Genomic DNA, 27,161 nt, shown 5'->3' on the forward strand with positions numbered 1-27,161 from the left:
AAAGTGTGTGAGCAGTTAAGTCTACCAGAGTGTTTGGCTTTTAACAGAATATCTTTAAAATTTGTCTTTGCCACATCTTCATTTTGCTACTGATTTTGTAGGGTTTCTTTAAATTGTAATCCTTAATGAAAGTAAAATAAAAAGTTATGCATGAGAGTAGTCTAACTTGACCAAAGTTTCTAGATTTCTATAATATGGGTTTCATAGATCAAAATAAAAACAGTAGTTCTTTTTTCTTTCTTTTTTTCTTTTTCTTTTTTTAAGTAATCTTTACACCGAATGCGGGTCTCAAACTCACAACCCCAAGATCAGGAGTCCCGTCCTCCTCCAACTGAGCCAACCAGGCTCCCTCAAAGAGTAGTAGTTCTTGTTTAAATACCCTGAACTTTCAGAATGGCTTCAGTTTGAATATGATTTTGAGAGAAAATTGGAAACCAAATTATTTAGTAGAATACATTTACATTTAGTAAATAACTATTGTATATCCTCTTTTGTAAGAATTATGACATACTTGTATTCTCATGAGTCTAGTAGAGATTACATGGACTGTGGTTGTAAGGTACTTTTGAAGATGTTTTATTGAATAATTAAATGCATGGCACTTGAGCTCCCCAGTGGTCTCTGACCAGGAAGGACACTCTTTCCACCCACCCAACCCGGAGGGATGGTGTAATTATGGAGACTATAATTAAGCTGAATTAACCCAGAAGATGTTTTTTTCTCTCCTGAATATTGCAAGTGCTTCTGCACCTCACCCATCTCCTCTCATTGTCCCTACTCCTCACCACCCCCCTAGTGCCCTGTTCCAAAGGGCATCTCGGAAATGCCATTCATTTATTCATTCATCCTTAAGCTCTCTGAACACTAGGGTTTTTTAGGAAGTATTCTTACACAATTTTGACATTCGCTTTATGGCGACTCTTTGCTGTTGGCATTACAGGTACCTGGGACAGTCCCTGGCTTTCCCGTCGTGCCCTCAGGCGGGTTAGGGACTGTTGTTTCAGGGCCAGAAATGGCAACATGAACTTGGCCTTCACGGTTTCTCAGGGACAGATGGTTTTCACATTGCTCACTTGAGTTTTCACCTCTGAGTTTGTCTTCCTACTGAGAATTGTTTTCTTTACCTGTCTCTTCATCCCGTGACCTATTTAGCATGTCCGAGGGAATGTCTGTGGGTTGCTGTCAGAGCGCTCATCGTACAGACCGTTCAAGTGGTATGGAGAAGGGAGGAGGCTAGAGGAGCTGGAATGGATAGGGAGGCCCATTACAAAATAGGGACTATTAAGTGGACCTCAGAGAGGTGACAAAATCGGCAAGGCCCAGTGTGCCTCGGGAAGGGCATTGGAGGCAGGAGGGTGGGGTCACTCAAGCTCTTACACAGGAACAAGCGTGGCCAAGAGTAGGGGCCCCTGAGGAGACCATTCTGGGCAGAAAGAGGCTGAAGGCGAGCAGCCCCTTCAGGAATATATAAAATAGTGTTCACTGTGTGGGTAGATCAGTTGTTCTCAGTTTGGAAATAAAGTTTCAGGGATAAACTAAGGCTTTTTTTTATTAAGCTGGTTCCCAGAGGTGAGAGCTCTCAGATTCTCAAGCAGAGTGGAAAGCTAGCATTTAGGCAAAACGCCACAGACACCTGCTAGAATCTTTCCAACTCCTCGCCTATCCCTCAGTTTATGCTGTTCTGTGATTCTCTCTTGTGTAACCTTTCCTTTCTCTCAGTAGGTCACTGCTGTCTGTTCTGACTCCTTGTTAATTCTTTGCTCTTCCTTTTCTGACTTCTCCAGAGCCTAGAAGAGGAAATAACGTCCATTTTGTTGAGTGAAAAGGGCTTTGCTGATAGCTTGCGAGCCCCCTTCACCTCAGCCACCACTCGGACAGCAGAGGGCGCTGTTGTGAACTGTAGTGCGCCTCCCGAAACGCTTTCTTCCTCGCCCTTCTCACGCTTGCCTGAGGTGCATTTTACTTTGTTTCCCGTTTTCAAAAGCCACATATGATTTTTTTTTCCCCGAATATTTAGGAACCCCTCTCTCCAGTGCTTTCATTGGTTAAAATTAACTCTTCCTGGGAGAATCATTCAGGAAACAATAAGTGAATTTGGACATGAGGGAAAACCACAGATTGGTTGTTTCTCCTGCCGCCTTTGGTCCCCTGTTGGCCCACAAAATCTGCCTAAATTCAGAGACTCATCTAAAGCAGTAAGGCCCAGAGTCTGAGTTGTTGTGGGAAAGGAAGCCCTCACTCTAAGGGAAGCGAAGTGTGTTTGGCAGAAAAGTTTTTAAAGTTGAAACACCTTTCAGGCCTCTCCTGATGGCTCCTTATTTTTAAAATTCTGTTCATGTGTAAAAATACAAAGTGCCTGCCATGCCCAGTGAAATAATTATTTTCATTTCTTGGACTGACCCTTAGGGATTCCCTGAACTTGGTCAAGAGCCCATCTGGCCATTTGGGGTTAAGTAATAATTTACTGACCTGGAATAATAATGATGGGATGTCTGCTTTAGAAATGTTCTGACCACTGGATGTCTTTATATAAAGAAGTTTATAGTTAAGTGTTACTCATCAAAAAAGCTTCAGAGTTTTCCAGTTCAATCTGAAACCTCTGGGTTTTCAGTAAAAACTGGAAGGATCTTTCTCTTGTACCGACATACACGCTACTGATTTCGAGCCATGGAAACGTGGCCTTACCACGCAACTAAGAATAACAGCACAGATCCGAGAGAGAGAGAGAGAACATGTTGACGGGTGCTGTCAGAAGTGTGCCCTTTTAGGGCCTTTTGCTCACGGTTGCCCACGTCACAGGTACAGATAAATGGGGGATGCTGCTGTCTGATCCAGGACCCAGCTCCTGTCCATGCAGTCTTGGCGGCTTCGCCAAGCCGCAGGCTTCGTTTCTGGCCACAGGGTTCAGAGGCGCACTGCCCCGCTCCACGCGGCATGGAGATACCTTCTTGAAGAAGTAGGGCTACTACCTCTAGCAGAACTATTTCCCAGTGAGATCACAGGCTCTAATGTCACCCGAATGTTAAAAAGTTAGCGAGGCTTCATTTTTATCAGTGTAAATAGCCCCTCCCCTCCTTTCAAAACAAGTTTAAGGAAAAGTGTAAGCTTTCAAAACCCCTTTGCAAGAAAATTTCTACACTGGTTATCAATAGCAAAGCATAATTATTTATATTGCTAATGTATTTAGTCAACAGGTATTTATTAAACATTTAGGTAGTGTACTACTTAGAGTAGATTTACTCCCAAGAAGTAGATGTCTGCGGGGGGGTCGGGAGGGGGGTAGGAATAAACATCTCGGATAATAAATTTGGTTCGTTTCAGTTTCCAAAGATGCTAGTTGGAGGAGCTAAATTCTAGAAGAAGGCACTTGGAGCTATCATTGCTATCCACCCTAGTGTTAAAATATCTCTTTTGCCAATCTATAATATAGTTTGGGAGGTTAATAACCATTTCCGAAACAACATTTTTGTTTTAATAGCTATCTGAGACCAAGTCGAATTTTGCCAATTACAGCTGTTTTTTTAAATGAGCCAGCAGAAAATAAAGGTGCCATCTCATTAATGCTATATATTCACTTAGGAATCAGGGTTTCAGGCCAGGCTTTATAGTCTGCTTAAAATCAAAACCGTTTATTGAATAGGTTTTTAAAAGTTTTGCAATTTCAACTTCAGTCAGGCAGCTTTGGTATAATTCCATTTTTTTTTCTCCCCTTTCAACTAAATAAGGAGAGCTGATAGTTATAACTACAATAAAAGCATTTTATGTCTTTGGGAGGATGCTATTTTGTGTTTTTGTTTCCTTTCGTAAGCTTTTTGCATTTTTGTCTGGATTGTCCTCCATGTGACCTTGAGCAAAGATTTTTGTGGACGTGGATTCTTGCTGTTCTGTCTTTGCAGTGTCAGATGTTTGTTTTGGTGGGTGTTGAGGTGTAAAACTATATTGATTCGTGTCCTCGGTTGCTTTTTGTTTCGCAGAAACGCGCTCCCGAGTCCGAAGGGCCTTGCACCGGAGCCAGTGATGCTGTTAAGGTTCTCCCCTTTTCCATGTTAACGCCATCGCCTGATGTTTCTGACCCCCTCATGTTCTCCCCGCTTCCCTTTCAGTCAGCCATCATAATCATCTGTGTTTTTCTCCATGACATGAACCTACCATCATTGGTTAACTTTGGTTTCCGTCGTTTTTGTTTTTGTTTTGTTTTGTTTTTATTTATTCATGTATTTTTGTTCTCCCTCATCCATTTCTTTTTTGTGCAGAGTTCACATGAGACTCTGAATGTAGTGGAGGAGAAGAAACAGGCAGAGGTTGGGAAAGACGAAAGAGTAATCACAGAAGAAATGAACGGTAAAGAGCTATCACCTGGGAGTGGTCCTGGGGAGATGCGTAAGGTGGAGCCTCTGACCCAGAAAGACTCCACCTCCCTGTCTTCTGAGAGCAGCCACGGCAGCGAGAGCGAGGAGGAAGACGGGGGCGAGTACCGGCCCCACCACCCTGTGACCGCGGGCGCCATACGGGAAGAGCGGGAGGAGGACGAAGAGGTGGAGGAAGAAGCCGGCCGAGCAGCCCAGGTAGTAGAGAGGGAGGAAGCGGTACCAGAAGCCAGCCCAGTCAGACAAGCAGGTGCCAGTGTAAGCGCAGTAGAAACAGTGATCCGGGAGAATGTAGTTGCCCCACAGATACCTGCAGAGAAGAGTGTAAACGAAGGCGCTATTAAGCAAGACATGAGCGAAGAAACAGAGGACGAGCAGCACACAGTTAACGGAGAGGTGTCTCATGTTGACATTGATGTTTTGCCACAAATTATTTGTTGTTCAGAGGTAAATGGGAGACCCGAGCGGGAGCTAAACTCTAGAGCTGTTTCTCAGGTGGAGAACACCTGCCTTCCTTCTGCTGTCCTCCCGATCCTCCTCCAGCTTTTTCTACGAGATTCTGGTCTTTGTCTCTCCTGGGAAGAGGGGGGAAAAGCACTGCTCTCTAGGTTCTCTGCCAGCTCTGTTCACGGTTTCTGGCTTCTTTACTGCACCTGGATCCACCTGACAGAGTAAACTTGCCTTCAGCAGCCACACCATTTTTTTTTTCTCTTCTCGTTTCACACTTAAAATTTTTCTTTGCACGTTTTGGATGTTTTCAACTGTTTGTCTTTAGTTGCACTGCTTCCTTGTGCTAAATGCCTTTTTTGTTGGTTTAATGAGAAAAACTGTATCTGTAGTGTTGACAAACGGTCAGTGTGAGTGTGTGCGTGTGGCTGTTACCATGATTGGACTTGACTTTTTGGCTGATTCTCCCTTCAGCTTTAGATGTTTAGAAGTGGCAGCTGGTTCTGATTACCGTGGTGCTCGGAGTCCCGCATCCGGCAGTGATGAAAACATATTTCTCGAATACCACTGTGATTGCTGTTTTTAGATTCCAGAGAGCGTACGGATTGCTTTAAGAGCATTTTCTTTTCTTGTGCGCAGCCAGAGGCTAGCCTGTTTTATAGGAGGACACTCTTCTCATTCTGTCCTCCCTCAATTCTGGATGATTTGCAAGTTGATCATCTGTTTTGTGCATTATCTAAATTGGATAGGAGTCTTTAACTTTTTCTCTTCAAGAAAGAGAACTCTCCACACTCCTGGTAAATTAAGTCTCGGTCATGAGGTGCGGGTGTCTCTGAATTAGGAATCATGAGACTTTCTTGATTCTGAAATTAAATGCCCACGATGTAGGCTCTCTTCGATGGGCTGGAAAATCTTGAAGTGACTTTGTCTTGAGATAATTAAATGGATTTTTACTATATTTTAAACTTCCTGCTTCACTTCAGAGAAGACATTTCAAGAGCCTTTGAACGCTCTGAACTCTTATTTTCTGCGTTTAACATATGGTTGTTCCTCTTTAAATAATTACACTTGGGAATTTTCTCTCAAAGTACTGTAGTATTTTGGTAGTAGTATGGTCTGGTGTTGTATTAAACCTACATGCTCAGCAGACTACAAAGCTAGCAGGCCGTGACCCTGACCCTGTTGTTTAATGTTTTCATTGTTCAAAGCCTTAATGCAATGTTGGTGGAATAACTCTAGATGTAATATTTTAACTTTTGTAACACAAAAGCACTGCAAGTTTTAGACAATTATAATTGAAAAGATCATACTTGAAGATATTCTTAAAGTAGAATCTCTTTGTCGGTAGGGTAGAAGAGACTTTTTGGGGGAAGAGCTTAGTCTCCCTACCTGACGTGCCAATTAAAGACAATGAGCCTTCACACAAACCACGTGGTTCTTTAAACTGCAGTAAAAATTGAGACAGGTCACTTCACATAGTTCATTCCGTTTTTTCTTCTCCATTTTGTTATAGCTTGCCCCAAAGCTAAAGTTTATATATCACTGTGCACACCACGTTTGACATGTAGTTGGGACCATGGTAATTTGAAGTGTACCATAATTTAGGGAGCCATTATGTTAGCTTATTCTTCATACATATATGTGTGTGTCTGTGTACATGCATACATACACACATACATATGATATTTGAAGGAAAGTGTTTCTCTTTTGTGTCTTTCATTTACCTTTACTCTTGTGCATGAGTGTGTGTTTGGATATATTTTTTACAATTATTTTTGAAGGCTCCATTAAACACTTTCACTTCGTGACCTCTAGAATTTATTTTTCCCTTCCTTTCCACCTCAGCCACCAGTGGTAAAAACAGAGATGGTAACAATTTCTGATGCCTCACAAAGGACAGAAATCTCCACCAAGGAAGTCCCTATTGTCCAAACTGAGACCAAAACCATCACATATGAGTCTCCACAGGTACAAAAACTCTAGATTTGGACTACTTCAGTTCTTTACTTTGTGTCTGTTTTTGTCTTCTAGTTTACGTGTTTCTGACCTTGATGTAGCCTTCCATATCTCAGTGTCATAATCGCAATCGAACCTGCTGTATTGTTTCTTAGATTACGACAGAGCTGCAGTCAAATTGGCGGCCCAGCAATTCGGGGTGGGGGGTGGGGGAGAGGGCATACACAGGATTATTTAGGAGAGGCAGTAGCAATCTTGTCCGTGTTATAAGTTGTTCTGGGCATGTTGATATACACTTGGGAATCAGGTCACTTACAAAGCTTATTGGATCTGATGTAATTTGTGGATTCGTAAGATTTAGGCTCTTCCCCCCCCAACACCCCAAACTCCGTGCAGATAAGATCGAGTCAACTCATTCTTGCTTGCCAAGTGTACGCACACACACACTTCTGTGCTTCTCTTTCACGTGGGATTATTTTCTGAAGATGTGTTGTCGATCTTACGTAAACATGATACTGTGTGTCAAAATAATTATCAGATTTGTGGGTTTAATTTTAGACATTGATTTAGACATTATTCAGACATTGATTCTGTAAAGATTTGAAATATGCATTAAGATGTTTAGCCTTAAGGGTAGTAAAAAAGGGGAAAGCGTTCATTATGTCAAAATGGAACTGTTTAGAAATTTATACAACTATTTTCTCGTCTGAGAAATTTAGTGTTCTACAGTAGGATTGTACCATGGTGGAGGGTGGCAGATTATTGACCTCTCTCAGAATCTTTTTTAAAAGGTTTAACGTGGGTATGTTTAAATACTCCTCAAAATTATTTTAGACATATTATCCATGTATGTGCATAGATCCACATAAACCAAAACGGGTTTCTTATGAATGGGTGTGGTGGGAGAGCATGTACTCGTGTGTCTGTAGTATAGTAAGTGCCTAGTAAAGAAATACAGGTACATGACTCAAATTTAGAGAAATTTCCCCGTAACTTGGTCCAAAAGGCTCTGGGCTTTCTGGTTATTTCCCTGTGATAATGTCAGGAAATGGGAGACAAGTATGTTTGGTGATCTTCACATGTACTCTTAGGCTATTAATTTGTTTCCTATTTCCCCTGGTAAACTCTAGAACTTTTTACCTTTTTTAGTATCAAAGCAAACAAGTCAAAACCTAGTTAGATATATGCCTGGGATTTATATATGACCCATGCAGAGAGAGCACATGCATATTAAAATCCATGTACCCATATATATGCTCATAACAAACTATTATAGGAATAATGTTATTTTAAAAAATCTACTAGAGATAAGCAAATTACCAAATCACATAGGTTTAGTCTATCCTAGTCAGGTTCTGTGGCTTTGTAAATGAGAAAATGTTTATCTGTTTTTACCACCTGTGCTAAAAAAAAAAAAAAAACAACTCAGCACTTCTGGTCACTGTGGAAACTTCCCTGTCTGGTTCTCTAGTTTCTTTTTCTAGCTTCTGCAAAAGGCCTTCGGTCAAACTGTCTCATGACCCTTGTAGCTCTCAGTCCCATTTTCTACTTGATTCTTCCTTTTTTTTCTCCCTCCCAGGAGGTTTGCTTCTCCACATGCATTTAGGCTTTGCCTTTAGTCTGTTTAAAGGCCAGCCAACCTCCTGCTCAGTAAATCACCGCTACAAACATGCAAAGGATGGGCAGATAACGTCTTCTGCCGACCTCGAAGATTTCACAAGATGCATATTCGACGGGGAGGGGTCTTTTTGACAACATAATGGAAATTAAGCATTACTTTGTATTTTTCCTCCAACTATCCAAAGATTGACGGCGGGGCCGGTGGTGACTCGGGGACATTACTGACAGCACAAACCATCACATCTGAGTCTGTGTCGACAACGACAACAACACATATCACCAAGGTAAAGCAATCCAGGGTGAGACCTTGCAAACAGGACCTTTTCTGAGTTGTTTCTTTGTTCCTCTACAAGCTTCAAAGTAATAGACCGTGCCAGTGGAATAAAAATGCCCGGACTTAAAGTATCCAAGAAATTGGGCTCCATTGACAAATGTATTTTTGTAAAGTACAAGGGGATAAAAATAGGTCATGAATAACTATATGTCAGCCAGCTACAGGAGAGAGAAAGTATAATAGAAGCGGAAGCCTAAGTTTGGTAAGTATAAATGAACCCTCCCAACTGAAGCAAGTGAATGTTTTAAGACCATCATTCAGAATTTTCAAAGTAATATAATTTTCCCTTCATTGATTCAAGATGCTCATATATTGGATATGGGGTATTTTTCCAGATCATTCTCTCATCCTCTAAAGTTTTAACACCAGATGACCAATGATTCTCAGATTATGGTCCCCGGACTAGCAGTAGCAGTCTTTCCTGGGACTTGTTCGAAGTGTGAGTCCCGTGGCCCCACTCCAGATCTACTGAAACCCTGGGAGTGGTTGTAGGAGCCCTCCAGGTGATCCTGATGCATGCTGCTGTCATCAGGTTTACTCCTATCTCTCACATTTTGTTAGTGCTTGAAGGATTTAAATGTATCCTTTATACCCTCCTCACCCTGTATTTCAGCCAGAAACTTTGTGAATTAAAAAAATGCCATGTAAATGCAAGGTGGTATTGGTGCTCATTTTAAGGGCTACCCAGTTATCCAGGCTTGCGATAAACCTGGTCTCTTACAATAAAGTGCTATCACTTGGGAACATAGTGTATATCAGGGCTGTGCTTTCTCAGGACTGTGTGTTATTTGCTCGTAGTTCAGCGTCACAGCCGTATGATCCTGTCAACCTCAGTCATGTCCCAGGCTCTGCCAGCTTGCTCCGAGCCAGTGACTCTGGGTGGTGGTTTGTGCCAGAGCTCCTGCCCCCAGTTGGCTCACGCGGTCTTTGTTAGCAGGCACAGCGACATACAGAAGTTATCACTGACCACAAATCTTTATATCGCCCTCATGTATCTTCTGAATCTTAAGCCAAATCCAAGTCTTCTTTTATCTTATTGCACTAAGCCAAATGAACAAAATTACCCGTGGATTTGTCTGAGAATCAGTCAGTCAAAACTATGACATCAGTTCCCACACCTAAACCAGGGACCTAAATTGTTAGAATTCCTTGTAACTCTACATAAACCAGAGAATTATTTCTTCTTTCCTCTTTTAGCAAATTGGCCAATTGGGAGTAAAGAAACTCCGGGAAATTGTAATGGAATGTCCCAACAGAACTATTTGGATTAAATGGCATCTGTCTCATCTTAATTTCCCTTGAATCTCAATAAATTAGTTTTAAAGTTGCTTTCAGTTGAGGAGGGCTTATGGGTGCTACAACTTTATCAATAGGAATCTCTGCTGAGCTTAAACACAGTTTCTGGAATGTCCGCCTTCTCCACTCATTGTGCGTTGCCTTAATGACCAGAAGGTCTAGATGTGCTCCCTTCTATTCCCTCTCATTATGTATACACATGCGTCAGTGATTGCTGTCTCCCCCCTTTCGTTTCTTTATAACCTTTAGACTGTGAAAGGTGGAATATCTGAAACAAGAATTGAGAAACGCATCGTGATCACGGGAGATGCAGACATCGATCATGACCAGGTAAAGACCTGAAGTTCTGCTTCTGAGAGTGACCACGTCTCTAAGTTGGGCATGTGTTGTCATGTCAGATCCCTGGGTCAGACCCCTTCTCCCAGTGCCTCCTGGATGAATCCACCTCCTAAGCATGACACAAAGACACTTCCCAACCTAGACACAGCCTGTCCTTTCAGGCTTCCTAATGCCAAACCAGCATAAAACATGGATTGCTGTTTATTTCCCACTGGTTCACGTGCACTTTTTAATCCAAATAATCGAGAGGATTGCTGGCAACCATTAGTTATTCATGTGGGCCTGGCTTAAAGGCAAGTCATAGATTAAAAAATGAATGGCAGTTTAATGACACTAGCTTCCAAAAACTAAGAAAAGTCACTAAGTTTGACTTATGCCTACTTTTAGGAACTTGTATTTTTTTAATAACATTAGAAAAATTGGGCCCTTTACCCTTAGGTATTTTCCCCTAATTATTACTATTATTGAGGAGTGGGAGAAGGAAATCTGAAGTCTCTTACAAAGTAGAGAATTTACATGGATTCAGAAACATGTTTAAAAGAATTGTGCTGGGCGCCTGGGTGGCTCAGATGGTTAAGCGTCTGCCTTCGGCTCAGGTCATAATCCCAGGGTCCTGGGATCGAGTCCCTCATCGGGCTCCCTGCTCCTTGGGAGCCTGCTTCTCCCTCTGCCTCTCTCTCTCTCTCTGTGTCTCATGAATAAATAAATAAAATCTTTAAAATAAAATAAAATAAAAGAATTGTGCTTCCATTTTAATGTTAACTTGAGACGGCTGCATGACTTTAACAACCACGTGATGAGTGGAACTCATCTGGTGACTGAGGGTAGCTTTAATTTAATTTAATTTTTTTTAAAGATTATTTATTTGAGAGAGTGAGTGAGCACGTGTGCTCACAAGCAGGAGGAGGGGCAGAGGAAGAGGGAGAAGCAGGGAGCTTGATGCAGGGCTCATTCCCAGGACCTTGGGATCATGACCTGAGCCAAAGGCAGACCCTTAACTGAGCCACCTACGTACCCCGAGGGTAGCTTTCATTTTAGGCTACAGTCCCAAGTGATGTGAATTTTTTATTTTGTCATTTTCTGAGTGATTTTTAACTCCGCTTTAAAGGAAACCAAGCTATTTTCTTTTATAACAACTTGAAGGAAAGGAAATATTCAATTGACCATCTCGGCTGGGGAGTCAGAACAGATGAGAGTTATCCAGCTTTCAACACAACATCGAACTCAGGAAAGAGAATTTTAGAGAACAGAACTTCTCATTTAAAAGCTCACTCCGTGTGACCAAAGAGAAATAGTTTTTCTTCTCTGCCTAAAAAGAAAACAACATTTTGTAAACCCCTATAATGTGATTTTCCTTATGTCTTTCCTGATGTATTTTTTTCATTCCTTGAGAGCTATCAGAGGTTAAAGGGTTGCCCTGACTCTGAATTTTGACTTTGTAGTAGAGATTCCTAGTAGTTGACCAGTACCTTTGTCTGTTTGCCATGGGAAAATGAATGATCCCGTGGAAACGAAGCCTCCAGCTCCCCCGTAGAGAGGATTTCTTCTCTGCTGGGACAGTTTTGAGCTCCTCTGACCTAAGTTGGAGCAAACTCTGTTCTTCTTTTCCCCACTGGGAACTCTAGCTCAGCCAGCATTTATTGAATTCCTATGGTGTGAGAGGCGGGAGCCCACATTCTTTGGCATGATGGAAAGTGAAAATCGGGGTCTTCTCCCAGCCTCCACTGAACCTTTGCACTTTCTGGCTTTCTGATGCCATGTTTTCCTTCCGAGGATTATTCTCAGGTTTTATGTGCATATTCTTGTCTTTGGGCCTGTTGTAACAGTACTGCCTCTGAATAGCAAATAATGAAAACACACTTTGAAATGTAAGTAACAAAATAACACATTCCTCACTCTTAAATTAGAAAAAAAACCCCGCAGCTTTACCTGTGACTGCAGGGACAGGGCCTTGTTTGTGCGATGTGGTGCTTCAACCTGCTTTAAAACCGAGGGCAGATACCCAAATGAGAGAAGAGATATTTGATGTTTTCATAACTTTTTCATGTTTAAGTATGAGATGCATCAACTTTTTTGAGTATGTTTAATTGTGGCCTCTGGTATGCTTGTACTGGAAGCTCAGGAAGCTCCCTCTCTCCTTACTGCCTGTAATGAGACCGTGAATGTATTTAAAATTAGAAGGAAATCACTTCCCTGCCAAAAACAGAAGCCGATCGCGTAGTGACTTGAATATCATTGACCCCCTTTTCAGTTCCTTGCCCTATATTAAAAGAATTTTAATAGTGGAAAGAAACCCTTCCTCTGAGGGCGCCTGGATGGCTCAGTCGTTAAGCGTCTGCCTTCGGCTCAGGTCATGATCCCAGGATGCTGGGATTGAGTCCCACATCGGGCTCCCTGCTCAGCGGGAAGCCTGCTTCTCCCTCTCCCACTCCCCCTGCTTGTGTTCCTGCTCTTGCCATGTCTCTCTCTGTCAAATAAATAAATAAAATCTTAAAAAAAAAAAAAAAAACCCTTCCTCTGAGCAAGACTGGAAAAAAGGAATCGTGCATTTAGAGACCCTTGCTTTGCAGGCAGTTCACCCTGTGTACATCCCAGCTCCGCACCAGGTACGTAGGACGCTGCGGTTACTCCTCAGAGTGTCTGTTTCTTTCTAGTAAAATAACTTCTCAATTTGGCAGGAGGATGTGATAGTTTTCTCAAGTCTTTACTCTTGCCATCGTAAATTAACGTTTTGCAGTATTTAATTTCATGTACTGATATTACAGAACGAATGGAACTAATGGTACACGGATTTCAAATGTGTTTGAAGATGATTAAGCAGTTTTTGGTTTTCCCTACTTTTCTGCTAATGAAAACATGTTTCACATGTGTTCCCTTCCCTTAGGCATCATTTGTATTTCCCCTTTAACATTTGTACTGGTTTAATGTAGGCAGATCTTTGTAATGAACGTGAATTAAAAAGTATCTGACAAGGCGTCTGTAGCTACATTTGGCTCCTATCGGAGCTGTCCCTTTCCCAAACTGGATTCCCAGAACCGAAGTGGAGTAGTCCGTTTTGACCGTTCCGATCTCTCACTTCCCTCTGGACACACGCAGATGTGAAGCCACTCTGCTACAGTCTGGCTCCCATCCGCATCCCCACCAAACACACCTGGAAACACTTTCCGACACCCTCTGGGATCAGACGCTGCCCTTCTCCGTACCCCACTCTCACCCTCCAGCCCGCCTGCTCCCACCACGGTTGTGCTGCTCGAATGCGAGAGTCCCCTGCTTGAGTTCACTCTGGTCCTGACGCTGGTGGATCACCAGAGTTTGTTCCCTAGTGGAAATTTAAGCACCCTCAAGTGTGTTCCAAGCTTCTGTGTAAAAATTTTGGGTGTAAAACCTCTTTTTCTGTAGTTTTACCTTTGTGTGTGTGTGGACTCGGGCCCGGGTTTTGTTCAGTAACCTTTCAGCGGACAGAAGTGCAGTTGTCCCCTCCCGCAGATGGCGGAGGCACAGGGAAACCTGTGCTGCTGCTTTCAAAGGCGTGGTTTCCTCGAAAACTTTCCTTTTTGTCTTAGACAGCTTTCCTAGACTTTGCGTGATGTTCCATGGTGTTTTACTTTCTCCTCAAGACATCTTTAAACTTGTTTCCCCTCAGAAAAATAGGCTCTTTCCACTTTGTCACAACACTTGTACGTAGAAACTTTGCCAGCCTCCTCATCGCCCGGTCTGGGAAGAGCCTATGCGGCAGCGGAGGGCACCCTGAGTCCTGCTCCTGCCCACAGCCTAGCGGCAGCTTGGCCTTGAGCACTGCTTGTTGACCTTTGCACCTCCAGTGGTTTTTGCCTGTAAAATACAGACCTGCACTTGCTCAAGAGTCGTCTCTCTTCTTTCCCTTTGCTGATCGTATGTCACCATTGCTGCGGCTGTTCTTACTGTTCTGTGCCCTCAAAGTTTGGAGATCTTTCTCCAGCAGCATAACAGTTCAGCCAACATTTTGCCTCGGTCAGTTAGTGAGAGCCCACGGGGATCGGGATGAGCAAGGCCTGCTCCTGCGTCTGGGTGTTTGAGGCCATGGGTGACAGCAAGTGCCCCGTGAGTGTATAGGACAGGCGCTGGGCTGGATGCTTTACATCCTCCCTCCAGGCTGTACAGCGAACCTTAAAATGATCCTCACAGCCTTAGCATTAGTCTCGGGTTACAGGTGAGAATATGAAGGTCAGAGAAGATCTGTTTCCTCCAAGTTTCACAGCGGGTACAAGGCTGGGGTTCAGAGTCTGCGCATTTCTTCTGCATGCACTATTATTTGAAAAGACTGGAAAATGGGAATTGGGGGAAATAAACGTTCTCTAAAATGAACTGTGAGCCCATTTCAAATCCCTGCTTCCTCAAAGCAATCAAACCATCTTTGCTGGAGATGGAATCCCAGTTGAGCAGCATACGTGTGTTTTGCCATCCTGAGAAGCAGCCTGTTCCCCCGCTCATGGCGCGCTCTTCTGACCTTGGCAGGCGCTGGCCCAGGCCATCCGGGAAGCCCGAGAGCAGCACCCGGACATGTCGGTCACCAGAGTGGTGGTGCACAAAGAAACAGAGTTGGAGGAAGGGGAAGACTAAGTAAGGTAAGAGAATCCGTATCGTCCGGGGCCTCTGTCCTGGCAGTTCGAGCTCCTCACCCTGCCGGCGGACGTGAAATGTACTTCTCCATCACAGTGTCTGTCTCTTATGGTCCACTTGAGTCTTCGGACTTCATTATCCCAAGCACCGCTGCTCACATTCCCTGCATAAAATTATGAACTCTCTTGACCGATGGGCATGTGATGTTAATAACCGCCATGTATTGAGAACTGCTAATAATTGACATTTGTGTTGTTTTACTATGAACAAGTACATCAGTGTAAGCTCTCTTAATGTTTACAGTGACCCTTTGAGGAAGGTGCCATTGCCTTCATTTAGATGAGGCATTTTTGTTGTAGGGGGCACAAAGGGGAGAGGAGTTGATTCCCTTAAAATATACATGAAGAATTGTGTATCAGCGAATGAACCATAAAGGAAAAGATTGCTTTGGCTATATAAAAATTTAAAACTTAAAATAAAGGATAAAATGACAAAGTTCAATATACCTGGCAGAGAAGGAGTCAATATCGTGAATCTGTCACTAACTCTTCTGTCTCATCAAAAAATTCAAGCACTTAAGTAGAGAAATGGGCAAAGGATTAATCCAGTAAACCACAGAGAAGCTAGGTGAATGGGCAAAGGATTAATCCAGCAAACCACAGAGAAGCTAGGTGAACAATAAAAAATGTTCAGCCTCATTGCTTAAATCAATACAAGTTAAAAATTCAGTGTGTAAGTTTTTACTTATAAATCTGGCAAAGTTTGTTTTTAGCTAGCGTTGGGTAGCTTGTGAGAGGGAAAATGATACTCCTCTGCTGCTTTATAAACTAGTAACATTTCCTGGAGGACAGTTTGGCAAAACCCACATTAAGTGTGCCTAACATTTAAACCACTTTAAGAATTTATTTTAAATAATCAGAGATGTATACAAAGAATTACCTACAAGAGTATTTCTCACATTGTTTCAAATTTTTTGCTAGTATGTATAAAAATCTAAATGGCCCACAGTAGGGATTGGTTTTGCCTTAATGCTGCTTCCCTGTGATCACTAAAATATAGCCATTAAAAGTTGTGCTAAAGAATTCTTAGTGGAATGAGAAATGTTCAGAATTATGTATGTATTTAAAAAGTAGATTTTATTGCATAGCACATATACCAAGATTGTTTTTTGTTTTTTTGTTTTGTTTTGTTTTTGTTTTGTTTTTAAAATCATCTGTACACTGATTGGTTAATCGCCCACAGGCATGGCTGGTCACAGAATACACATCTTCCAGCTTGTGATAAGGCCCAGGGCTTTTCCATCACAGGAAGTGAGGACTCCCACCATTGCACCGTCTCCCCTCTGACTTTTTAATTTATGCCCAACTGATTGATATGAAATTACATCTGATTTTCTTGTTCTTACTGATCCTGATAGATTCTGCATACTAGTCCTTTGTTAATTTTTATGTGTTGCAAATATCTTCAGGTTTGTGGTTTGTCTTTTGTTCTCGATATAGGTCAATATAGTTGTTGGTATATTGAATGTAGTTATTAATGGAAGCTAATGTAGTTTACTTATCATGCTTTCCTTTATGGCTTATGCTCTTCCCATACCCTAAGGTGTTAGGGATACTATTGATCCAGGTATTTGAATGTTGCTTTTCATAGATCAATTCTTTATCCATAAGAAATTGGTTTTTCTGTGTGGTGAAAAAAATCACTGATCTTTACTTTTGTTTCCTTGAAAAGTAGCCAGTGGTTGAAGAACCCATCCTCTCCCCTCTGATCTGCAGGTCCTATATCCAGTTTCTTGTATGTGGGGGGGGCGTTTCTGGGCACTTTGGTTTCCATTAGTCCATGTGTCTGTCCCTGATCTAATGCCAGACTGTCTAAACTATAGCTTTAAAATGAGTCTTGGTAACTGGTAGGAGGTGTCTCCCCAACTGTGTGTTTTTCTTCAGGAGTATCTTGTCTATTCTGGGCTCTTTCTGTTCCATATAAATTTCAGAATCAGATTGTTGGGTTCTAAGATAACCTTGTGGTATTTTAATTGGAACTGCATCTAGTTTGTAGCTTGAATGGTAAGAATTTCATATTTATGATATTAAGTATTCTTTCCCACAAACATAAAATATCTCTCTCCATTTATAGAGGTGTTTTTTAATGTCTTCCAATAAAGTTGTGTAATTTTTTACCCAGAAGAGGTCTTACAAGTCTTTTCTAGCTGTGGCTGGTATAGGAAGATACAACTGGCTTTTCAGTACTCACCTCATGTCTAGCAACCTTACTCTTTATATGTTAGATGCTGTTTTCAACACAGGGTGTACAAAAGGCCTACAAGCAGAAATCATCTAAAGCTTGAGCATAAGCAGAATATCCATTTAACTGAATAAATGTGCTGTTATGTGCAAGGCTGAGCACTTTCTTGGCTATCCATCAGAATATCAAGGGCTCTATTTTAATCTTGCTAGATCTCAAACTATGTGACATTGGGCAAGTCAGGACTGGTACAATCTACCTTTCCTAATTCGTAGGCTTTATTATAAGAATATAATAATACATACATAATGAATGAGAAGATTTAGTGTTACACAAGTACAAAAATATTGGGTATTTCTCCTGAATTATGTTACTTAATCAGGAACATAAGACAAAAATTAGTGACCAGTGTGAGCATTACCAATACCCCACTTTCATTTGTGGCATTTTATTAGGTTTTAAAGTGAATTAGTTATATCCATTATCCCCAGCACCTATACTCATCTTTGCAGTGGGCATGCATGTACACACACGCGCATTGCCTTTGAAGTTTGCCTGTCTCAAAGGACACCTTTTATAGGCAGCCTTGTTAAACAGATTTAGGCAGTTAAAATGTAAATTCACATGTAAGGTGAGCAAACTAGATAAATTTGGAAAGATTCATTCATCCATTCAAAAAATATGAGAACCAAAGTGTGCTAGGGTAGAGCGAGGCGCTGAGGATTCAAATGGTCAAACTGGTAAACCAAACAGAGTCCCCTTTCTCGGGAAAGGATCCGCGCTGGGAGGGGAGGTATAAATATTAAGAAACAAAATGTAATTGCAAATGTGATAATTGCTCTGAAGGAAATAATGGGATAGGAGAGAACCAAATAGACTTACGCTGCTGTAAATTTAAGCTTTCCCTTGAGACACCGAGTTTGAGTTGAGATCTGAAGGACGAATAGGAGTTACCTCGGCATCTCCAGTCATTGCAGCACCCCCACCTCCTGCTGGCTCAGCTTGTTCTGGAAGACGTTCCCTCGCCGGTGCCTGTCAGGGCTGGGAGGACGAGTGCGCGTGTACCCCTTCAGCTACCCACTGGCTGCCCCGCCAGGGTCCCACAGAGGCAGCAGGTGGGCCGAGGCAAAGAGCAGGCCAGTCGCTGAACGCCAGAAAAAGAAGAATAAATAACTCTTGGTGAGGTATCTGCCCCATCTCCCTTTCTCGGACATGAGAAGCTCTCGTCCTGATCTGACCTGACCTCTTCCTTTGGAGGAGCTCTGAGCTTCTGATGAAGCATTGAGAGTAGGGCGAGGGGAGCACGCGGGAAGATGGTGCCAGAAGAGCATGCAGAGGGCCGAGCCTCCCAAGGCCTCCGCGCTCCGCTGGGTGCTGGCCGCTGCGAGGCCGAGAGGAGCCGCACACAGACTCCGTGAAGAAGGAAACACGCTTCAGAGGAGTCCTTGACTAAATCTTTGTAACTGATTTTTTTTTTCCCCTGTGTTCTGTGAAGGACTCCTCCCTCCCCGGTTCATCCTAAATGCATGTTTACGAGCCCATGTTAGCGGCCTTTTCGCCGCTGGAATGGTGTCCCCCTAATAGTCCCCACGAAGAAGAGTCCTGCCTGCTGGTTTGGTCTGGGCGGCCTCAGAAAGGAGGACGAGCCCCAGGACGGGGAGCTGGCGACTTGGCTTCAGTTGGCACCGTCCCCTCTCTGAAGCCAGACTTCAGACAAGTCCCTGTGACTCCTGGAGTCGTCACTGGTGTGTAGGATAAAAAGCAGGGCGCCTGGGTGGCTCAGATGGTTAAGCGTCTGCCTTCAGCTCAGGTCATGATCCCAGGGTCTTGGGATCGGGTCCCGCATCGGGCTCCCTGCTCCTTGGGAGTCTGCTTCTCCCTCTGCCCCTCTCCCTCTCCCTCTCCCTCTCCCTCTCTCTCTCTCTCTCTCTCTCTCTCTCTGTCTCTCATGAATAAATTAATAAAATCTAAAAAAAAATCCATATGAAATCAAATTAAAAAAAAAAAAAAGCAAATGACACCTCCTTTTCAGCTGAAAGCAGTGAGCAGCCAAAGGAGGGAGTGATGGAGGAGCAGCCTCTCTCATCCGCTCACTCGTTTTACTCTTGTTGTTGTTGCTTATTACAGCAATATATGCAGAATGCCCATTGCGTGTCCTCTGTGTACCATGAAGGTTCAGCTCAAACAAGGTCTGCACTCACACTAAATCACGGCAGCAGAATAGAGTCTCTGGTTTGAGGAAGTGTTCTGGGCTGCGTTTGGTAGGAGCCAAAGGGCAAGATCTCTACATTAGAATGGGGTGTCAGATGGCTTCTCACTTGAGCTCCCAGGGGAGTAGGAATAGCTCAGGGAAGAAAGGCACGGAAGGGGGCATTCCAGGCAAGAGCTGGTACTGTGAACCTCACACTCTGAGAATGGAGCAGAATCAGGCGTGGCCAGGCTGCAGGACACGTGCACGGGGAGAGCGACGGGAAGTGAGGGGGCCAGAGAGACAGAGGCCTGACCATAAAGAGTGTCACAAGCCAGGCTAAAGCGGTTAAGCTCTATTTGGAAAAGTGAAGGGGAGGGTATGCCTCATGTATTTGAGAGATGATAAGGGGGCAGAGGTTTGTGACTCTGGTGACTGTTTGCTTCGGGATATGGAAGTTAGTGACTTGGGAAGATGGCAGAGCAGGGGAGAATCCCAGGCTTCTGGCATGAGCAAATGAGTTGATGGTGGTACCTGTAATTTCAGTCTTGGGATACAGATGTTATTTTTCCACAAGCCACGCACAATATGGCCAGTCTTCCCAGCTCAGCTGTCTTGAAGCAGAGGTGTATTTTTTGTTCTTGGTACCACAGGGGAGCGTACCTGCCATAAGCATTATGGGGGAAGCTTGGAAGTGAATCTGTAAGGCCCTGTCTTACACACACGCACACGGCATGGTTATTTGGAAATTTACCAGATAGTCTGAGTGTTAAGAGGAAATGCAGCATCGCAGATCTGCTGGATTCAAATCTGTTTCATAGGTATGTGACCTGTGCAAGTTCTTCCACGTTTCTGTTCTTCGGTTCTGCCATCTGTGACCTGAGGATGATAGTAGAATTTATAGAGGAGTTTGTTTCCAAGGCACGTTGTAAGAGCTTTTTGTAGCATATCAAGTCAGCTGTAGGAACCCTTTTTGCTCCTAAGAATAAAAGAAACATTGGAATATCCTTCCCCGGAGATTCTGAGTTGAGATGCATGTGAAATGTCTACATGGAGAGGTCCAGGAGGTAGCCAAGAGCTTTGAGAGAAATCACAACAGGCTCAGGGGCCAAAGGTAGAGGTTTGAAGGTCATCTGAATGTGTCTTCTCGTGAGGAAGCCTTTGGTTTGAGTGATGTTACCCTGGGCCAGGTCAGAGGAGATGCAGGAGGGGGAATGGGAAAGTAGGAAGAAAACGGGGAGGAAAGGATGTCACAAAAGTTGCAAAAGACGAGAACTCCAAGAAGGAGAGAGTAATTAAGTATTGAATATTAAATCAAGTGAACATGACCTCTGGAATTGTTGGTATAGAATCAGCCTGGGTCTTGGTCAAAGCTGCGTCAGCCAGGTGGTGGGATGGAGCCCTGTCACAGGTTGAGGACATGGGGATTTTACATGGAGAGTGCTTTCAAGAAGCTTTCTGTGTTATTGCACATCCATGAACACCAATTTCTAAATAAGATAATATTGTCTTCAAGCTAACATTTCCGAGTCAGGGTGATATTCAGAGTTTCAAGATGAACTCAAGAGCCAAACAGGAAATTAACATTTGCTATCTAACTGACTTGAAGGAGAAAAGAGCCACGTTGGCTGAACTGAGTTCTCGCTCATCACGAGCTGCTTGTTTACGTGTGGGCCCTGATGAGCATCACTTTGTCTTTGAAGGAGAAGCCCAAGCCTATTGACTTCCAGATGACCATTTCCAGTTCAGGAGCCAGGAGTTTTTCAGGCATAGCACATGTGTTTCATTTTAATTTTATTCAATTTGCCTAGTTATACTAGTCTCGTACCTAAAATTAGCATTAGTTTTCAGTGTAGATTAATCAAACCTAAAATGCAGATTTATACACAGACATGAAAAGCCATTTCGGATTCAGTGGCTTTCAGACACAGCCAGTTTTCACTTTGGAATGCTGTGGAATGTTCTGCTTCACGTTTATAAATCTGGCAGGTGCTATCAGTGAGTCAGTTCCAATATATTTGAACTACCCAACAAAAGCACTGGACGCCACTGCTGTTGTGCATTCGTTAGCACGAGAGTCACTAATTCCCCAGGGTCTGCTCTCGGACAAAATTATTATTGACTGTTGTTTTTGCAAATGGAACTATTGTTATTGTTTTTTTTTTTTCTGGTAATAACAGAGGTGATTATAGTTTTTAAAAAGGGAGAGAGAGCAGAAAATGTAAATGATCCATAACTCCTCTGCTCCTAGAGATAGATACTCCCTTTTCACAGTGTGTATGTGAGTGAACACACACACACACACACACTCTCTCTCTCTCTCTCTCTCTCTCTCTCTCTCTCTCTCTCTCTCTCTCTCTCTCTCTCTCTCTCTCTCTCCTGCCTCTGTAGATGTGGGCTAGTACTGTTGATTCTGTTCTATAGCCTGTCTTATCCCCCTAACAGTATGTTGGAGATAATCTTCCTTGGCAGTATCTCCTCATTTTTCATCAGCCATCGAACAGACACGTGAGGATTTACGTGACACCTGTTAACGGGCATTTAGGTTATTCCTCAGTTCTCACAATTCAACACGCAGCTGCAAAGATCATATTCATGTGTACATTTGGGGGGCACCAAATTCATCGTTTTCTAGGGCAAATATTTCCTCCTGAAAGGTTTGAACAAGTTAGACTCCTACTTGCAGTTTATGAGCATCCCTGTGGCCCCACACCTTTGCTGACACCAAAGATTGTAAAACATTTAAAAAATCTTTGCCTGTCTGGTGAGGAAAGAGCATTTGTTCCTGGCCCCTGAGGGGGTGGGCATGGTGATCATGACTTTATTATACCCTAGATGAGGGCATATTGAGTATGAAAATGAAAAGAATATTTTATTATAAACAGTTTAAAATTAGAGCCTCTCCTTTCCTCCCAACCCTTTTTAATGAGGAAGTAGAATCCTAGAGAATAAAGTAATTTGCATCAGTCACTTATACTCAGGACTCATAAATGCCATCCATGTGCAGAGCTAAGGATAGTTTCATCTGTCTGAAGAACCTCAAATGTTGGTCATCCCAGATAACTATTTTCTAAACATGTAAATTTGTGGGTGGCATTAGGAAGGAATTTTGCTATGGTAACCAAGTAGTGTGTGTGTTTAAGATATTCCTGACCCCAGGAGGATTACATTTGAGGACATGTTGGCCCTATGTTTATTTAACTCTCATGCATCAAAATAATTTTGTTAGCCTTAGAGCAAGTATGTATCTAAACTTGCCCAGTATAATACCAGTCCTCACCTTTGGCTATTTGAAATGTGGCTCTTCCCAAATTGAGATGTGCTATAAGTATGTTATTCATACTGGATTTGAAGACGTTAGAATAAAAGTATAAACTAATAATAAGCTAGAGAGTTGGGTCTAGAGATGAATTCTTTTGATTCCCACTAAGCTTCCTATTGAAGGAAAACACAAGACAAATATTTAGTGAGTTCATATATGGTTTCAAGGTTTTTTTTTTTCCTAAAAGATAACGGTTTTGATGCTGTTTTTTTAAGCATAACTTTTATTTGATGCTACAGAGAAATGTTTTCTTCATCTCCCTGTCTTATGAACCTAAGATTGATACAAGTTTATTAGCCAGAATACAGTATACTGAATGTAACCTTATTCTAGTCCATTTGTTACTAAAAAGAAGCTTTAAGATTTTGTAAAATGCTTTCATATCAAGTTCCCACAAGATTTAAACCTAGCAGAATGAACCAGAAGACCTTATGCTAGCTTTAAGGCCAAATATTAACTACACATAGAAATCTTTGTCAGAGCTTTCAGAGATTTGGGAAAGCCATTTTTAAAAAGAAGGCAGAGTCCTTCCAGGATATTATAGATGTAGTTATTTAACAAAAGAACAGAAAAATGAAACCACAAACTTTCCACTTAAATCAGCAGGTGAACGTAATGGAAAAGACAGGCAGTAGTGCTTTCTTCCTAGAAATGAAGTCCAATTTTGTTTTTTCCCCTCCCAAGCCCCTGTTCATAGTTCTTGCCTTTGCACCTCAGTCCCTATTACATTCATTCATAGATCCATCAATGTATACTATTGTGAAAATACCACATTTGAAGCACTTTGATGATTGTGAGAAAGAGGTAAGCCCGTAAGAACATGAATGCAAATAACATATAGAGTAAAAAGTAGTGTTTTAGGAGAACCCTTGATAAAGGGCTATGGAAGGTGACAGAAGAAAGTTTCTGATTGGCAGATCTGAGACTTCCCCAGAAAGGTGGGGGTGGGGGGCGGCGGACAGGATTTGCACATACAGAGGTGAGCAGAGAGGAAGGAGCATGTGGAGAAGCAACGGGTTGGTTATCAGGAAGAGCAGCTCCTACGTGTAGCTGTGTGTTGAGTTCCCAGCAGAGCTGGAAGGACTTGTCAAAGGCATATTGATGAGGGTATGACGTTCCATGTCAGTACCTTAGTTTAGACTTTGCTCTGTAGGTCATCTCTGTAGGGTCTTTGAGTAGGGGAAGGGCCTTTTCAGCAGTGGCCTTCAGGAAGATTAATTCATCAGTAGACGGTAGGATTGATTGAAAGCGTGCTAGATTAGATGAAGTACCTGTAAGGAAACCGTTATACTGGTTCGGGCAATTTTTAATGGGGAAACCGACACCTGTATCTTTAAGAGTAGAACTGAACTTAATTTGGAAGCAAACTGAGCAAAATTTGAAATATCGTAAGTGAAAATCTATAAAAATATTATCTAACACTCACTGAATGCCTACTCTGTGCCCAGTTTTGAGAACTTTGCCATTTATAATTTTAGTTAGTTCTTACCGTCACCCAAGGTGTAGATGAGGACACAGGGGCCTAGAGAGGGCAAGTCTCTCACCCGAGTCACACAGTGGGTGAGTGGCGGAGCTGGATTGACCCATAGTCAGCCCGCATCCACACTACACACTGCTTTGCAGAAGGCTTCATGACAGGAATCTTTGAAATAACAACTCCCACCAATGTAGTTGAAACACAACTCATTTTAGAAAAATTAATTTTGTACAAAATGTCTTTGAAGTTGCAGCTATGATATAAAGCTAAGTGAACAAGTAAAACCATAATACAAAATAATCATATTTAAAAATGAGGTAAAATTGATGTTTTCGTTTGACAGGATAGTCTGCAATTGCTGTGTGGTAGTAATTCTTTAAGTAAAGGGACTTAAATGTGCCAAGTATAAAGATTCTAATAGAAAAATTACTATTAGCTTTAAAGAAAACCCAGTTAATTGGCCCGGTGGTGACACTGACGGCTCACCCTCTCCTCAAAGGTAAGGGAGTGTAATTGGCTTAAAAGCTAAAAGAGAGCTTTTACCATTACAGGGGGAGGGAAGGGAGATGTTCTTCCTCACACCTCCTCTGGAAGGGAAAGAACTACAGTTGTGTGAAAGGTAGACAGTTTTGTTTTTTAACACATGGAAATTTGGGGAAAACATCTCAAACTGACTCTTGAAAGCAAAAGTACTTAACTAAATTGATGTGATTCTAGCAAACTCTGAACTGAACTTCTGTCTTTGAAGTGAAGTTGTGTTAGTGTGTATGTTATCGAGCACAATATAGTTGGCACTCAGAGGAGACTGAGATGGGGGAGGGGACAGGGGAACCTAGTCTAAGACCTAAATGTGAGATGGGAGTCTCTAGGGGCCCACATGAAAGCCTCTTGAGACCAGAGGGGCACCATGACATCAGGCAAACCAGGCGAAGAAAAATTATTTCCCTGGACTATTTGTTGAACAGGTGTTTGTCTTTCATTTGGCCAAAAAGGAAGAAAACACTAGATTTAATGTTTCCCTCTGAGTTCAGCAGACGCACAAATCTTTGTGAGAGAAGGAAAGGAGGGTGCTAGGTTAGGGATAGCAGATTCTCAACAAGCAGTTCCCAGGCTTCCTGATCTCAGGAACACTTTACACTCTAAAATTTACTGAAGGGCCCACAGAGCTTTTGTTGCTGTGAATTATACATATCAAAAGTTATCATAGTGTAAATCAAAATTACCATATTATAAATGAAACAAAACAAATTAAAAATATTTATTAAAATAGTTCAAAATAATCAGTGAAAGAAACCTGTCAGAAAAGGCTACATGTACTGTGTGGTTACAATGATATGAAATCCTGGAAGAGGCAAAGTGATTGAGGCAGATTACTGGTTGCCACTGAGCTCCTAGGAAGAGTCTTTAAATATTGGGAAGCTACTAGGGCACCTGGGTGGCTCAGTCGGTTAAGCGACTGCCTTCGGCTCAGATCACGATCCTGGAGTCCCGGGATCGAGTCCCGCATTGGGCTCCCTGCTCAGCGGGAAGTCTGCTTCTCCCTCTGACCCTCTTCCCTCTCCTGCTCTCTACCTCTCATTCTCTCTCTCTCTCTAATAAATAAATAAAATCTTTAAAAAAAAATAAATATTGGGAAGCTACTAGGGCGCCTGGGTTGCTCATTTAAGCGTCCGACTCTTGATTTTGGCTCAGGTCATGATCTTGGGGTCATGGAATCGAGCCCTGCATTGGTCTCTGTGGTCAGCGGGGAGTCTGCTTGAGGATTCTCTCTCCTCTCTCCCTCTGCCCCTCCCCTAGCTCGCTCTTGCACGCACATCGTGAGCATTCTCTCAAAATCTTAAAAAAATAAGAATGATAATATTGGGAAGCTATCAAGCTCATGGTGGCCAGAATACAATCTTCCAAAATTCCAGTTTTCACCTGAAAGCTTGAATTTTATCACTGGCCACAAGTATATTGTCAGTTGTTTTCCTTGAAATGACAGGCTCACCTCATTTTCAAGAAATTCCTGCCAAATAGAGTAACAGTTTGTCCGTCAGTAATTCTCAAATAAAAAAGGTGTTTGTGAAAAGGCAGCTGCTTCAATTCACAATTCAAGCATTCTTTTTTTTTCTCTGGACATCCATTGTACTTCTGTATGCAGCAGGAGTAATCTGTGCCCATTTTCCATTTCATTACACAGAATGTTAAAAAGACACGAACTCAGCGGTTGAGATGTAAGACAGTAATTTTCTGTGTTTCATCCAGGACATCCTTAAGTGAGGCTGGCTTGCCTTCTTTGTTTCTTATTTCACTGAGAGCGTGTGGTGGTAATGAGTCCAGTGACTTCTGGTACAATTTGGTGCCACTGCCGTGACGTGCGGCAAGATGCCAACGGTTGTACTCCCCCTTGTCGCACTCTTGGTGAAAATGTCCACCCCCTGAAAAGGGCGGTTAACGTCTTCATGTGATTATGAAATCGCCTTTTTTTTTTTTAATACCTTTGACTTTGCAACCCCTTGAAAAGAGTCTAAGTGACCCTCAGGGTTGGCAGAACTCACTGAGAACTGGTGGATCTATACTGTAGTGGTGCTCCGAACACTAAGAATGGACTTTCCTGGGTTAACCAAATCGAAATTATTTTTAAAGATTTTATATATTTGAGAGCGTGCGTGCGTGCATGAGCAGGGGGAGGGGCAGAGGGAGAAGCAGGCTCCCCACTGAGCATGGAAGCCAGATGTAGGGCTTGATCCCAGGACCCCAGGATCATGACCTGATCAGAAGGCAGACACTTAACCGACTGAGCTACCCAGGCGCCCCCCAAATAGAGATTTATCCTACTTGCATTTTTGGCTCTAGGACTCCTATCTTACAGTGGAAATTATTTAAAAAATGAAAATCAAATATGCAAATTGGAGACCCAAGGAAGAAAGTTTAGCATTAGGAATAACTGACGTCCATAACCATCAACTATTATATTTAAAACTGAACAGTTG

The 27,161-nt window shown here is 42.5% G+C and overlaps 1 protein-coding gene across 24 annotated transcripts in view; it reads left to right on the forward strand.

Moving 5' to 3' along the window:
- The window catches only part of EPB41L2 (erythrocyte membrane protein band 4.1 like 2), a 205,546-nt gene that overhangs the window by 173,212 nt on the left and 5,173 nt on the right, over positions 1–27,161 (forward strand). For 11 of the 24 annotated variants that reach the window (XM_027601138.2, XM_027601147.2, XM_027601151.2 and 8 more), the window contains 7 exons: positions 1,785–1,952; positions 3,975–4,028; positions 4,254–4,814; positions 6,660–6,782; positions 8,576–8,674; positions 10,270–10,350; positions 14,854–14,963. In XM_027601138.2, the coding sequence (XP_027456939.1) occupies positions 1,785–1,952; positions 3,975–4,028; positions 4,254–4,814; positions 6,660–6,782; positions 8,576–8,674; positions 10,270–10,350; positions 14,854–14,958 (1,191 nt within the window). In that variant the 3' untranslated portion in view covers positions 14,959–14,963. The remainder of the gene's footprint in view (positions 1–1,784; positions 1,953–3,974; positions 4,029–4,253; positions 4,815–6,659; positions 6,783–8,575; positions 8,675–10,269; positions 10,351–14,853; positions 14,964–27,161) is intronic. The other 13 variants (XM_027601152.2, XM_027601156.2, XM_027601159.2 and 10 more) reach the window with 8 other exon arrangements.

Source organism: Zalophus californianus, chromosome 7, assembly GCF_009762305.2.
Source record: "Zalophus californianus isolate mZalCal1 chromosome 7, mZalCal1.pri.v2, whole genome shotgun sequence".
Classification (NCBI taxonomy): Eukaryota; Metazoa; Chordata; class Mammalia; order Carnivora; family Otariidae; genus Zalophus; species Zalophus californianus.